The sequence below is a fragment of the Dasypus novemcinctus genome, chromosome 24 (genome assembly GCF_030445035.2).
Source record: "Dasypus novemcinctus isolate mDasNov1 chromosome 24, mDasNov1.1.hap2, whole genome shotgun sequence".
In the NCBI taxonomy this organism is placed as follows: Eukaryota; Metazoa; Chordata; class Mammalia; order Cingulata; family Dasypodidae; genus Dasypus; species Dasypus novemcinctus.
Window position 1 is genome coordinate 18,570,806 of NC_080696.1, and position 15,551 is coordinate 18,586,356.

At 42.4% G+C, this 15,551-nt stretch overlaps 1 protein-coding gene and 1 long non-coding RNA gene across 8 annotated transcripts in view; one reads left to right on the forward strand and one right to left on the reverse strand.

The window, feature by feature from the left end:
- RIN2 (Ras and Rab interactor 2) overlaps positions 1-3,211 on the forward strand; it is a 225,361-nt gene extending 222,150 nt beyond the window's left edge. For all 5 annotated transcript variants that reach the window (XM_058286768.2, XM_058286770.2, XM_071211585.1 and 2 more), the window contains one exon: positions 1,381-3,211. In XM_058286768.2, coding sequence (XP_058142751.1) covers positions 1,381-1,704 — 324 coding nt within the window. In that variant the 3' untranslated portion in view covers positions 1,705-3,211. The remainder of the gene's footprint in view (positions 1-1,380) is intronic.
- Positions 1-15,551, reverse strand: part of LOC105746369 (uncharacterized) — a 37,581-nt gene that overhangs the window by 15,064 nt on the left and 6,966 nt on the right. The window contains exon 3 of one of the 3 annotated variants that reach the window (XR_011647294.1): positions 5,984-8,649. The exons of the other annotated variants lie outside the window; for them this stretch is intronic. This is a non-coding gene — a long non-coding RNA (uncharacterized lncRNA). Of the gene's footprint in view, positions 1-5,983; positions 8,650-15,551 lie in introns of those variants that run through there. 3 annotated transcript variants of the gene reach the window in all.

Below are 15,551 nucleotides of genomic sequence, written 5' to 3' on the forward strand. Positions count from 1 at the left end.
CTTCTCGCATCGGAAGAGCCAGCACACCACCATGAAGACTGTGGGGTATTGGCTCTGCCATGTCCTAGCTGCATGGCCTTGGACAGGTTACATAGCCCCTCTGAGCTTTTCGTTTCTTCACTGCTTGAATGGGGATAGTGTGTGTTCTTGCCTGGATTAAATGAGTAAATACACACAAAGTGGGTGGGACTGAGCTGTGGGGATGGGTGGAAGAAAGGAAGGTGGCAAACTGGAGCCCGCCAGCATGTACTCTAAAATGATCAGGTTCAAGAAGCCCAGAGTCTGTGTACCCATCACCAGCTCACCTCTGCAGAGTTACTGGCCTAGTCAGCCAGTGTCCTCAGTAGAAATAGCCCAAAATGCCCACCATCCTCCCCACGACTTCCCTTCTCTCATCCCTGTGGCCATATGGGCCCAGCCAGAAAATACTCCTTTTCCAAGCTGAAATTCCAACTTAACTAGTGCCCTGTATTTTATTTGGTAATGGAAATGGAGACCAAAGAAGGTAAACAAGTAATCCAGAGTCACAAAATACAGGAAGAGCCTGCTACAAGCATAGCATCCAGTCGGGTAGTCCGGGTATAGCCTGGTAGATGCCTGCTGCTTTTATTTTTTTTATTTTTTTAAATTTCATGATGAAATCTGCATGGCACTGCACCAATTACTTCCCTGCAACACCACTTTGCACTTAATCAGCTCCATTTCCTAAGCCTTTTGGCTGAATTAATGTTCTCTTCCTTCCAACTTTTCCCACCAGCTACCCAGAGCCACTTGGAGCCTTGTATTAGATTGAACCACATGAAATGAAGGTCAGAAAAAAAGCAGTCAAATATTGGCAATTTCTTGGGGTTCACCCTAATACTATTGCCCTTGCTTAGACTTCATAAATTGTCGAAAGTGAATACAGAAGGTGCCTGTACATTTTAAGTGTCTCTTATTGCTGACTCCTGATTCAGACTCTGCTGCCAGTGTCTGGTTTATTTTTCAAGCAGGGAACTGTTCAAGCTTCAAAGTGTTAGGCAGAAAGGGATAAAACCAGCATCAGATCTGGTTCACGCTTTTAACCAGGAGTTTCTTAACTAGTCTTTACGATCAGAACCAGGGCTACATGCACTTCCTGCTTCTCATATTTGCAATGAATACGACATATCAGTCCTTAGACTTGTCCTCTCCACTGCCCCAGTTAAGACCAGCACCTTGTCCTGGTCTTAATTTTGGTCCCCACAGCCTGACATTAGACACAGTGGTGAGTCAGAGCCTTGGCGTGGCTCATGGGTCAAACCTTCCCTTAGTTTCTCTGTCCACCGCATTTGCTGGACTGTCTGGTTTCCTCTGGTGTCTCTTTTGACTTTGTCTCTGACATCTCTCTTCCCCCCTCAGAATTACCTCCGAGTAGCATTCCAGGAGGTCAACAGTGGCTGCACAGGAAAGACCCTTCTCGTGAAACCTTACGTCACCACGGAGGACGTGTGTCAGCTCTGCGCTGAGAAGTTCAAGGTGGGGGACCCTCAGGAGTACAGACTCTTCCTCTTTGTTGATGAGACTTGGCAGCAGCTGGCAGAGGACACGTACCCTCAAAAAATCAAGGCTGAGCTGCACAGCCGGCCACAACCCCACATCTTTCACTTTGTCTACAAACGCATCAAGAATGATCCTTATGGTATCATCTTCCAGAATGGTGAAGAGGACCTCACCAGCTCATAGAAGACACAAGGGACTTCCCAGTGGTGCACCCAAAAGGGAAACGGGGCTTAGGAGCATTGCCTTCTGGCGCCGTGCTTGAGCTTGAAAGCAGTTGCCTCCTTGGGGCCCTCTTGGTTCAGTGATTAAGGCCATCCACGGGCAGACTCGGCCAAGGGCATCTTTGGCTGCATTGCCAAGCAAGGTAGCCGAGGTCCATGAAATAGTCAGATTCTCCTTCAGTGATGGATGGTTCAGGTGTTCTGAGATCGTTACCTACCTACCCCTCAGACAGGTTCTGTATTGACTTAGATGTATATAAATATACGTGCTGAGTAAATAAGGTACAAGCTCTTCTCTTGACTTCACCAGCAGGTGTTTGACAAGACTGTCTGATGCAGTGCATCAGGTACATCGCCCAACTTTGTGGATGGCTCTATCTTTTCCTTTCTCTCCATTTCCTTCTTTCTTTCTTTTCTTTTTTTTTAAGAAAGAGCCTCTGAGTTTTTATATATTTCATAGAAATTTTTATAGCAGTTGCAGGTAAACTGTCAGGATTGGTTTTTAAAATATTTTTGTAACTTTAAAATATTCTATAATTATGCATGTGATTTTAACATTTAATATTCAAGGATAAATCTCTTGCTGGATTTGAGAGTATTGCATTTTAAAAGTTTCTCTTCTGTAACTGGATGTTTTGGCAACTTTGTTGGGAGAGGCTGCTGGACTTCTTAAAGCAATGTGTTACTGACACTGGCCACAGAATGCCTGTAGAAATCTGATGTACTGTCTTCTTGTTCAGGTTCAGTGATGTGCTATTTTGTTTTTTTAAACAAATAATGCTGAGAATAGGGAAGAAATGAATGTAGAAAGAGGTGAGAGAATATACAGACTCATATAGGGCAAAGGAATTTAGTCTGCTGGTTCAGGCTTTCTGGAAGAAGCGGGAAAAGATGATCGAAGGAACCAAGTATGCTTAAAATACTGTAAATATTCAATGAGATTTGGCAAAATCTATCCCATATGTTACTTGCTTATGGAAATGATTTTGAAGACCCCCTGAGGGGGGAAAAAAATCAACAGTAACCCACCTCAATCAAAACTAACAGCATCAGAGTGCTTTGGACTGAAACTAAGGAATGTAATCTAGCTTTTGTTGAATTCTATAAGATGCTGTTTAGACAAGAATTTGCAAAGTCACCAAAAAGCATTGTAGGAATGTATGGTGAAGTTAAATTTGCAGGTTTTAGAAAATCTGTTTGCAGGTGCACAAACTAGGAGGGTCTTGTATCAATGTAACTCAAGGTAGTTGCAAAAATATGTTATTGTTCTGTATGAAGACTGGTAGGCATCAAATTGGGTTGGTTTTGTGCCTTGTACCTTTTTTAGCCTTGGCTTTCTCTGTACATCTAGAACCCTCAGCACATCCCATGTTGTACTTCTTTTTGTAAATGATTTTTAAAATGGAATTTTGCACATAATACATTGTAATACTGTACGATAATTGTGTGAAAATAATTTTTGAAATATTCTTGGATTGCCTTTTTTCTTTTGGAATCAGAATATAGTCACATACTACCTAATGCTGTGTTAACCCAAAATCCAGGCCAGCATTTGTGGTTAGATCAATTATAGAAAGAAAACAGAAAAGCTCACATTTTCTTTTTATCAGCACACATACTGATAGGGGCAAAAATTAAAGAGCAGGAGGAAAAGAGAGTCTTCTGCCTTGAAGAGGCTTGCCAGTGTTATCCCATTTAGTGCTTTGCTTTGTTGTACCAAGACCAAATCGCAGTAAATGTCAACACAGTTAGCTGTGGTCCTGCAGACACCCCTCTTCCCGCCACTCCCTTCCGTATCCTTACACAACCTCCAGAATGCTCTGGCTCAGAGTTCAGCGCTGTTTCGAAACCAGTGCTAGGGCAGAGGCTTTGTTGTCTTCTCTGCCATATTCCCAGTGCCTGGAAGTCGGCCCAGCACACAGGACGTGTTCTATAATGACTTGTTGGCTGAGTGTAGGAAAACACGAGATTGGAAGGGCTTTCTGACCCATTGGTTCTAGCCCATTCTTCAAGATCAGAACGGATGGCCCACTTTTTATACTTGTGATGAATTAAAAGTTGACAGTTCCACCCACACAGTGGTCCTCCCCACTCTCCAAATAAAAACGGTCATTTCCGAATGAAGATGGCTTTTGGAATCATCCATGGTTGATTTCACGCAACGCAGGATGTCTTCGGGGGAGGCAGCCTGCGCCCCCTTCAGTGGGCTGAGTGCTACTTCAAAACAGGAAAAGTTAATGTGTGCAGAAGAAAACATCACAAGACAGTCCCTGGTTTTGTCATTGGGCAATGGTTCCCTGTTAAAATTACAACATAATGTACGCCCTCACTTTTCCCCCCACGCAGACATTTCTCACTTCTCAAATTGCCAGGAAACAGACTTTGGTGAAGGTTGGAAGAACTAAGGAGACAGTAAAAATATATATGCTGGGTGAAGGGGGAGGACAATGTATTTCCAAGTTTAAAAATAGGTTATAAAAGGATTTTTTTTTCAATGCTGTGTGCACTGCCAAATAGTCCCCCCTCAGGGACACAATAGAAATAGAAACTGATAAAGTAATTCAGTGCCACGTGGTCATCACTACTTCAAATCTATGAGAAAACAAAAAGGCAGGAAAGCTGCCGTGAGTGCTTGCATTCACACGTGGCGTCACCTCCTCTGGGCTTCTCATAGGCTCGTCTTCTTTCCAAGGCTTTTGAAATGGGGGAGCACTGACTCCCCAAGTCCGAGCATAGGGACATGGCCTCTAGCCCTTGCTTGCTTGTTGTACTCTTCACCAGACTTGCATTTTAGAATTGCCCAGAGGCTGCCAGAGGGATCGTAATTTTGCTTTCAGGCAAAGGAAGCTCATAATAACCCCACTGAGTGATTCATAAACATTGTCAACAAACGGAGTTAACCCATTATACTTATTAGTTTTGGAAGTAGGACACAGGTATTTGAATCGCCCGGCAGTATCTGGTAGTAAAATCCCAAATAGCATCATCATTCAGACCATTTTCATGATGAATTTGAGACTTGGGGTGGTGTTTTCGATAACCCTAGTCAAGTTGGACAGATGAAAAAATTCATAGACGTTCCGGAATCACTAGCAAATGATGACAAAGGGAGGAAGGAAAGAAGGAAGGAGGGCTGGAGGTAGGTGGAAAATGTCTAGGTTTGTTTCAGGGAACAGGCTGTTCTTCGAAAAACATCTATTCCTCTCCAACATCAGAAGATGGGTGGCAGCCAGCACTATTTTTTCCTCACACAAACACTGCCTTTGCTAGGAAAGTAGACATGGGAAATTTAAAAATTGTTCTGGTAGGTCTGGGCCAGTCACTTGATAAAACGGTAAAGAATGCCTGACCCCTTCTGGTGCAGCAGGAGTGAGGCAGTTGGGGTGCGGGGAGTGGCAGCTTCTTACCTCAATTCTAATACCACTTGAAAGAGGAATTTGCCTGAATTCTGAGACTTTCCACATAATGACATTTATGTGATCATTATGTAAATGGATTCATTTCCTTTAACTAAAGCAATTGAACTATTGGGCCCAGCCTCCCGCCAGGAGGGGCTCTGAGCCTCCGGCTGAGGTCCCCTCCCTCCTCCATCTGTCTCTGGTCCTTGTAGCACTGGACGACAGTGACAGGGCCTGAACCCCTGTCCCCAGCCCTGGCTTTCCTGGGGAAACACCACCACAACCATTGGAAACAGCCTTCCATTGGGATTTCATTCTGGCGCTTGTTTATCTCCATTTCTTCCCTCTCCTCTCCTTTCTCCCTGGGACCCTGTAGGGCACTGCTTCTTCATTCCATCGGTTCTAAAATGCTCATTCTATGACAAGCCTGATGCTATAAAGCAGGCTCTGATGTGCCATGTCCTTTTTTTTTTCCTTTCTTTCTTTCTCTTTTGCAGCTTGTTTCTCTAGTTCCAACCAGAGACTGAATGCTTAGAACTACAAATATGCATTCATCTGTTCCATCTGTCACTGAGATTCCACCTTTCTCTCACTTAGAGCTGTGGTTCTCAGCTTTGCCGGCTTCTTGAGATCATTTGCGGGGTCTTTTCAGTCCTGATGCCCAGATGGCCTTCCACCATTTACAGGAGACTCTGCAGCAGGCTACAACTTCCAAGGTGATTCTCTTGTAGAACAGGGTTAAGAACCACTAGTGTAGGTCAAAAGACCAATATGAAGGTATAAGCAATAGGATACAAGCCACCTAGACAATTTTTAAAAAGTAAAAAAAAAAAACCAGTGAAATTAATTTTAGTAAGATGTTTTATTTAACCCTTGATATCCTAAATACTGTATTTCAATAAGTAATCAAAAACATGAGTAGGGTGTTCAACATTCCTGTTTTTAAACACCAAGTTTTCAAAATCTGGGTTGTATTTTGAGCTTAGGGCTCATCTCATTTCACACCAACCACATCTCAAAGGCTCAGTCATCCCACGTAGCTCGTGGTTGCCATATTGGATAGTGCCGGTCCAGCATATTAGCTAGGAATAATTTTTAAACCTAAGAAATCTAAGGAGATGTGCATATAAAATAAAGTCACACCTGCAGGTTGCATCTACAAAGAAACACAAACGTGTGCCTCTTCCCAGCCAAGGTATGAACATCTTGCTTCCTCAAGGTGGTGGGAGGCAAGCATGACTTACATGTGTGACATGCTTAAGCATAGGACCTGGTATGCCAGAAGCCCCATTCACTATTAGTTCCCATTATCATCAGATATGATCAACTGCCTTTACATTTTTCCACTAGTGTTCATTTGCTACTTGCCCGATCATGCTCTTACCTGCTGGCACTTTCCTTGAGAAGTAGAAGAAAGACAGTAATAGGTAGCAAAGGTTTAAGAAAAATACTTAGGGGTGGGATGCCTGATGTGGGTGGGTTAAGGAAAAAAGGGTGTGAATGCTAACCATTAGTTTTTTTGGTGGTCACGGTGACAGGTGTGGGCATAAGCTGGGAGTAGCTCATTTTCCCTAGGGCCCCCACTGGCCAAGAGCATCATCAGGGCCCACAGCCAGTGGTGACTTTTGCCAAGAAGGATAAAAGGGAGAAAAGAAGACTCAAATACAAGCTTGCCCTCTTCCAAGTCAGGGGCAGAGAGAAATCCCAAGGGGAGCCATCTGTGCCCCTGCAGGAATAAAATAGCACTTCCCAGCAAGGAATTATTATTCAAGTAAAAGCTCAATTATAGTCGCTGATTATTTTTTTACAACTTTTCCCCACCATTTTTCCCTTTTTATTTTACTTACTGAATTATTTCTTTAGGTATGCATACATACATTTCCATTGTTTGGCAGGACAACTCTTGTTTTTTTAGATTTATTTATTTATCCCCCCCACCCCCGCCATTGTTTGCACTTGCTGTAACTGTTTGTTGTATACTTGTCTTTTTTGGAGGCACTGGAACTGAACCTGGGACCTCCCATGTGAGAGGGAGGCACCTAATTGCTTGATCCACCTCTGATCCTTGCTTTGTTGTGTTTCTCATCATGTTGTCCTCCTTGTGTTTCTCTGTTGCATCAGCTTGCCACACCAGCCCTTCACGTCAGTTTGCCTTCTTTAGGAGGTACCAGGGAACTGAACCTGGGCCCTCCCAGGTGGTAGGTAGGAGCTCAATCACTTGAGCCGAACTCTTTTTTACATTTATTACTGCCCCCTGCTGTTGTTTGTGCTCGCTGTCTGCTGTGTCCATTCACTGTTTCTTGTGTCTGTTTGTCTTTTTTTTTGGCTTGTCTTTTTTTTTCTTCTTGTCTTTCTCTTTAGGAAGCACCAGGAACCGATCCTGGGACCTCTGGTATGGCAGAGAGGCACTCAATTGCTCGAGCCACCTCAGCTTCCTGGTCTGCTACGTCTCTCGCTGTCTCTCCTCTGCGAGTCCCATTGTTCATCATCTTGCTGCGCTAGCTCTCTGCTGTGCCAGCCGCCAGCTCTCCATGGTGCAGGCCAGCTTGCCTTCACCAGGAGGCCCTGGGTTTGATTCCCATGTGGTAGATGGGAGCCCAATCACTTGAGCCACATCTGCTCCCCCCCAGGATAATACTTAAAAGCATTATGTCTTAATCAAAGGAACAAAGTATTTGATATGGTTAATTTTCTTTATCCCTGATGTCTATGTTTCTGTTTTTTTGCTAACTCTACAAATTTTGAGAGAATGGACTTTATATTTCTAAGATTGTAATTTGCATCAGGTATTCCTTTCTCAACGTCTTTCTTCTTTGCAGTTCATTGTTGTCTAGTCAAGTGCAGAACAGACTTAAATATCTAATAAGAACTGAACTACAAAAGAATGACAAACTGCCAAAGTCTCCAAAAGTAAGTTTTTTTTTTTGAGGTACCTGGGCCAGGGATTGAACCCAGATCTTCTATGTGGGAAGACGGCGCTCAACCACTGAGCCACATCTGTTCCCATGAGTTGGGTTTTTTTTCCTGTTTGTTTTTCGGTTGTGTGCTTGTCATTTGTTTTTTGTTTTGTTTTGTTTTTAGGAGGCACTGGGGACCGAACCCGGGACCTTCTGTGTGGAAAGCAGGCACTCAACTGCTTGAGCCATATCCACTCCCCTAGAAGTGAATATTTTAAGTGAATCACCTAAGATATTGGAGAGTTTCTGTTTTTTACTAGTACGTGCTTTGACAAATGGCAAAATCTCATTTAACAGAGAGTTTGTTTTACTTGCTGAAAATATAGTTCATGGGCCAGCAGCACCAGCATCTTCTGGGAGTGTTGTTAGAAAGTACAGAATTTCAGGCCCCTTTCCACACATGCTGAATCAGAATCTGCCTTCTAGCAAGATCCTGAGATGGTTTGTGTGCATATTACCATTTGAGACCCCTTCGTTAGAGGCATCTGTGGGGCAAGGGCATTTGTGTAGCTGATACGAATAAACAAAAGCGGGCATGCTGCTGTAGTAACTCTGGAAGAAAGGAGAGGGAAAAAATAACTTGTAATGCATACTCAAAAAAAAAAAAGATATAAACTCACTTAAAATCACTTAAAGAATTACTTAAACAAGTTTATACCTCATCATTATCCATTGCATTCTTGCTCAGAGGGGGATGGGCAAAAGACAAAATGAGCTGGGTTGATGAAAAAAAACTTCATGATTTTGACAGGAGTCATCTGAAAAGGTTGTGTGAGGACAAACAGAAGCTGAGTCAGGAGGTTCTTTCTGTCGGGGCCAGCTGCTTGCACATGCGTACATGAGTGTGCATGCGTGTGTGTAAATATGCAGGGACATTACCGTGTAGTCTGTCCAATTAGCCAACACTGTCTGCACGTGATGCAGAAAGTTGATGAGTTTTTCTATATTCTTAAAGGACAGCCAACTTCCTTTCAAGCATTTCATGCTCTGATGATTTGCTCTTTAAGGAGCCTTTTTACTCATCAGTTTGGAAAAGCCTTGAGGATACATTTACGAAATACATTGGCTGACCAGGGAGTGAATTGTTTAAATTGCCTTTGGAAAAGCGAGCTCTTTTGCAATCACCAGCAGCCCATCTCAGTGGCAAGCATGGTGGGTGTTCCAGAACTCTCCCATTTCTGAAAGAGCTAATTCCAAACCATCCTGGAACCTCCTTTGTTTTTCTTGAAGACATTGGTTCATTCACATCATTTTGCGCTCTCTTTTTGGGGGTGAGTAGGGAATTTCCTTTTTTAAAAAAAAAAAAAAGTCAAATATTTGAAGGATTATAATAGAAAGCCGATCCCTGCTCTCTTGCCCCATTTCTGATGCCTCCTCTCCCAAACAATGCCTTCATAGTTGTTTCTATATTTCTAAAGAACATGCTTATACTGTTGTTTCTTGATTTCTTTTTCAATTTTAGACTTTTATTGATTCCATATTATGGAAGGTGAGAATTTAGCCTTCTTACATGCTGTCTTCCTCTTAGCACACATGTATACACATGCATTTTTTCTTGTCCATCCTCCCAGTGTTAGTTTCCTAGCTGCTAAAACAAATACATACACAAAGGGTTGGCTTAAACAATGGGGGTTTAATAAATAAAAAATAAATAAATGTGAAAAAAAACCCAAAACAAAACAATGGGGGTTTATCGGCTCACCATTCAGGGGCCAGTAGAGTGCAAACTAGAGGTGTAGGCAAGGCCATACTTTCTCCTTGAAGACTGTGTTGCACTGGGGCTGGCTGCCAGGGATCCTCGGGTCCTTGGCTTTTCTGTCCCATGGCAATGCACATGGCAACATCCTCTCCTTTCCCTCCCATGATCCATTGATGTCCAGCTTCTGGCTGCTCCCTGTGCTGTTCTTCCTTAATGTCTCAATTTCAAACTCTTTATAAAGGACTGTAGCAATCTGGATTAAGGCCCAACCTGATTCAGCTGACCACACTTTAAATAAAAATAACATCTTCAAAGTGTCCTATTTACCATGGCTTCACACCCACTGGGATGGATTCAGGTTAAGGACATGTTTTTTTCCTGGGGTACATAATTCAACCCACCACACTTGCAAGGAGCACGTCTTTTGGAAGAATTGGTGATGAAAACTTTGAGGTCTTATCTAGTCTTCTGATCCTTGTATCCCTACCTGTACTTGATAGTTCAGCAGGATAGAGAATTCTGTAGGAAATTTTCTCAGAGAATTTTTTAAAAAAGATTTATTTATTTCTCCCCACTCCCTCATTGTTTGCATTTTCTGTGTCTGTTTGTTGTGTGCTCATCTTCCTTTTAGAAGGCACCAGGAGCCAAACCCTGGACCTCCTGTGTAGGAGGGAAGCACTCGCTTGAGCCACCTCTGCTCTCTCTTGTCTCTTTCATTATGTTTTTCCTCTTTGTGTCTCGTTATGTCATCTTGTTGGATCAGCTTCCTGCCCCAGCCTGTCACATCAGTTCCCTGTCTTGCTTGTCTTCTTTAGGAGGCACTGGGAACCAAACCTGGGACACTGCATATTATAGACAGGAGCTCAGTCACTTGAGCTACATCCTCTTCCCCTCTTATAGAGTTTTAAGGGCTAGAAATAATTTTCCCTATCTTGACTCCCAGTTTTTAGAGACTTTGTTGATATGTCCGATACCATTTGATTTCTAATCCTTCTTTGGTAGACAGTTGCTGTAATGGCCCCAATGACTCTATCCATACATTATAGTCTCCTTCCACCTTGACTCTGGCCTTTATAATATGACTTACTTTGGCCAGTAGGACAGTAACATCCACAATGCAAGCATAGGCTTGAAAAGTGCTTGGGCACTGAGCTTGCTCTCTTTTGCTGCTGGGAATATTTGTCATCCTGTGACCAAAACCTATTTTTTAAGATTCAATTCCTACTTCCTATCTCTGTAGACCTTTTTGAGGGGCATTTCTTCAATTTTTGAATTTTTTCTTCAACGTATTTGAAATTTCCAAAAATTCTTTCTTGTCTGTGAATGTACTTTTAAAATATTTTGTTCTTTTTCCATGGAGGCAATGCCTTCTTATCTCTCTATGAATTTTATAGTATTAATTAAAGGGTTTTTTCCTTTGTTGATTATCTCCTATGATAGATTTGATTCATCCCACTTCAATTTTTCTGATTTTTTCACCATTTTGCATTAGAGGCCCTACTCAAATGTTCAGTCACTTTGTTCACAATTAAGTGTCAAGTACCACAAAACTGACTAGAAGTTGTGCATATTGAATAGAGTTGATCGACAATGGCCCTCTCCTGGGATAACCTGGGGACCACCTGGCCATGCCATTTGAGGATCCCAAAATGTGAGTATTTGTGGGGCTTTTCTCTTGGGTCAGGTGTTTACACACACACACACACACACACACACACACACACACACACATATTCTCCAACATTCAACTGGGATTGCAGAACGGGTTAAATCTACCTGCAGCATCTGAGAGCTAAGCAGGCAAGGGGTCAGGAGGTGTTTCAGCTTTCAGCATATTTTTCAGTATTTAAGAACTTTACTGACTGCCCATTTTCGGTACTCTGTGGACTCAGGGACACAGCTTCTTGGGCCTCTCCAGGCAGCAAGCCTCTCCTTTCTCACATCTGGTGCCTCTACTTCCCAAGCCTCACCAGAATCTGTACCAGGAATCAATTCCTTGCTTCTTATTGGCTTGTCCTCCTGCAGGTACTTAACTTGCAGCCTCCTTCTGGGTCCTAAATGGGTTTTCTAGCATCCCAAAGTTGTGCTGCTAGTTCCCATCAGTTATTGTCTCTTTCATTCTCTTTGTTCTTATGGAGTCATGCTTTTATTCTGTTACTCTCATTTTAGTGGGATATTGGGAGGGAGCAGATGTGTTCAGCCTGCCTTGTTTAACTGACACCTGTAGTCAGCTTTTAATTGAGTGGTGAATGAATTTGTACGTCCCAGTTAGCAAAATGGAAAATAAATTACTACACTGAGCATCAGGGTCAACACATCTACCCTGTCCAGCTGTTATTTTATAAAAATAAATGAAGGCACCCATCCGTCCAAGCTGTTTTTCTTGTCAGGCACATTGCCTAGGGTTTATTGAAATACATATTTACTCTGCACTTTAGGCTTTCCACATAAGCTGAAGGAAAAGAAACAGATCGACAACAGATGAAACACAGAGCTGTTTGCTTGTTTTAAATGTGGAATTTTGCAATGATGGATGTGAATCTGGGTCAACACTATTTACAGACGGCACATGGTGTTTTGTTTCAACGAGCAGGAAAATGTTTGGTGATAAAATGTGGTAAAAGCATGTAGTTGTTTTTTTTTTCCAGCTAAGCAGTAAAAGAAATTACACAATGTAAGATGATAAATCCAAAGTTCTATGAATCACCTTTAATGTAGGGAAAATGTGCAGCTGGGACAGAAATTGTTTTTTAGCATGTTAAAAATAAAACTAATAATGCATAAACGGGGGCATACTGAGGTTGAGGAATGGATTAGGAACATGTTTTTTTCTGGGGGACATATAGGTCCAAACCACCACAGTTATTTGTTATTGTATATTATATTGTCATACTTAAATATGATCTTGACCTCTTAATCCTTTCCTGTGGGTGTGACCCCATTGTAAAAGGACCTGTTGAGGAGGTTGCTTTAGTTAAGATGAGGCCCAACTGAATCAGGATGGGCCTTACGCCCACTGCTGGAATCCTTTATAAGCAAAATGAAAATCAGACACGCTGGAAGAAGCCGGAAGTGAGGGGAACCCAGAGAAGCCAGGAGAGGTTGCCTCAAGCCAAGGATCAGCCTCAGAATGCCATGGACTGTAGAAGAGACTTTTCAATGCCCATGCTTCTGTGGTGCTTGGCAATTTCTCCAATTTTAATTCAATTTTTTTTCCCTGTTAAATTCAAGAGAAATCAAAGAGATTCCTTTTATTCAATATTATAATATATAAGCTGAGTTCTTTTAGAAATAAAATTCTCTTTCTTACTCCCCTTACACTACATAGACAGAGGTCTCAAATTCCTCAAGTGTTTATATGGCTTATTCATGGGCAGCAGAATTTTCAGTGCATTGTTCCTGCTTTCTTCTTTGTACACTGTCAGTCTTCAAGTTTTAATAGTGTGCACGTATCACATATTAAAACAATACAGACTTAAAAAAAAAAAAAAAAAAGGAGCCCTAAAAGGTATTTAAAAAGCATGTGAAACAAGTTGTGTTGCCAATACAGGCTTTTCTGGGTAGAGCAAGACAATGACAGAAAGGGGAGGTGGCCTGGAAAAACCGGTTCCTCTAGAACAAGGGACTTCCTGGGAGAGGGGAGCCACATGCTAGCACATGAACTGACTTTGCTAAGGATCTGTGGTGGAGGGTTTTGCCTCTCCTATGCTCTACATTTCAAAACTTCAATTCTTCTAAACGCAAAAGACTTCATTTTGTTTATTTTCCTTAACAAACAGGGCAACTTAAAATGTGACAAACATTGTTTGAGTGCTTTACCAGAATTAACTAATTAAATCCTCACCACAACCCAGCGAGCTCAGTACTATTACTATACACCTTTTACAGACAAAGAAACTGAGGCACAAAGAAGTGAAATCACTGAGTTGTACCCAGTTTGTAAAGGTGCGAAGGATGTATTATCTTCTGTGTGACCTGTATGCCACCTTTCAATCAATCAGACTGTCAACTGATATTTATTGAGGACTTATCAGGCCCCCTTCCATTTGCTACTTCATCAGAGGTGGTCAGCAATGGGCACTGATAACAGCTTTAAAAGACGTACAGGGAAGCAGACCTCCACATGGGAGGTCCACGGTTCAAACCCCAGGTCTCCTTGATCTGTGTGCAGCTGGCCCATGCACAGTGCTGATGCACGCAAGGAGTACTGTGCCACGCAGGGGTGTCCCCCATGTAGGGGAGCCCCATGTGCAAGGAGTGTGCCCCGAAAGGAGAGCTGCCCAGCGCGAAAAAAGCACAGCCTGCCCAAGAATGGCGCCACACACATGGAGAGTTGATGCAACAAGATGATGCAACAAAAAGAAACACAGATTCCCAGTGCCACAGATAAGGATAGAAGCGGTCACAGAAAAACACACAGTGAATAAACACAGAGAGCAGACAACTGGGGAGGACGGGGAAAGGGAAGGAAATACATTTTAAAATTTAAAAAAACAAAAAACTTCATAACCAACAAAATCATCAACATTGTCAATGTCAGAAAAAACGGTGAAAGACATGAACTAAGTAAAAATTAGTTAAAATTGAAATTAAAAAGATGTCTGGGTAATGTCGAGTATACTTTTCCAGGTTATCTCTGCCTTTTATTGTCTTTGAGTTATTTTACAAATCCATAAGCTGTAGAATACTGAGAGTAATGCAAATGATTCTTGTCCTTAGAAACACAAATGCATTGTGTCCAGTGAAGACACAATTGATTACTGTCCTGTGGCTACTGACCAGATTATTTAAAGATTTACTTTTCTACTTTTATTCCTCCCTCACTGTCTGCTCTCTGTGTCCATTCGCTGTGTGTTCTTCTGTGTCTGCCTGTATTCTCATTAGGCGACTCTGGGAACCGATCCTGGGACCTTCCAGAGTGGGAGACAGGCAATTATTCTCTTGCACCATTGCATCTCCCTGTTCTGCTATGTCTTCTTATTTTCTCTCCCTTTTGTCTCTTGTTGCATCATTTTGCTGGGCCAGCTCTCTGTGTCAGCTGGCACTCCTGTGTGGGTGACATTCCCACGTAGGGTGGCATTCCTGCAGGGGCCATATTCCTGTGCAGGGCTGGCACTTTTCATGGGCCAGCTTCGCTATTTGGGCCAGGTTGCCCTCACCAGGAGGCCCTGGGCATCGAACCCTGGACATATAGACAGGAGCCCAATTGGTTGAGCCACATCTGTTTCCTGATATTGACCAGTTTGACATCAAAGTGTAAATTCATTTCAGCATTCCTGATTGCCTTGTGGTTTTAATTTCTCTTTTGTACCAGCTATAACATCTTACACTTTCATTAATTAATGAGTTAAATAACATCTTTGACATATGTCCCATTTATATTTTGTGAGAATCATAATTTTACCTTTTCTAAAAATTATCCTTTAAGAGTCATTTAATATGGCAATTTGCTGATACGAAGCTGCTTCTAGAAATATCTCCCAGTTTAAATACATGGCAGGTAGTAGCTCATGGTGTTATATTCTGCCCTCCTGGTGCTTTTGTAATTCATTTAGACATGAGTTGGTGGCTCTGGGAAACTATTACATGCATTTATACTAATATTTCTATTTTACTAAGGTTTTGGAAACAAGGCCTGGTGCTGAGCTTGGACCTTGGGAGATGCTTCTTCCTGGGCCTGCCTACCTCCTCAGCATCTGCTGCCTTTCCTCCTGGTATGCCTAGGGCACACCTAGGCAGGTAGTTGCTAAGGAAG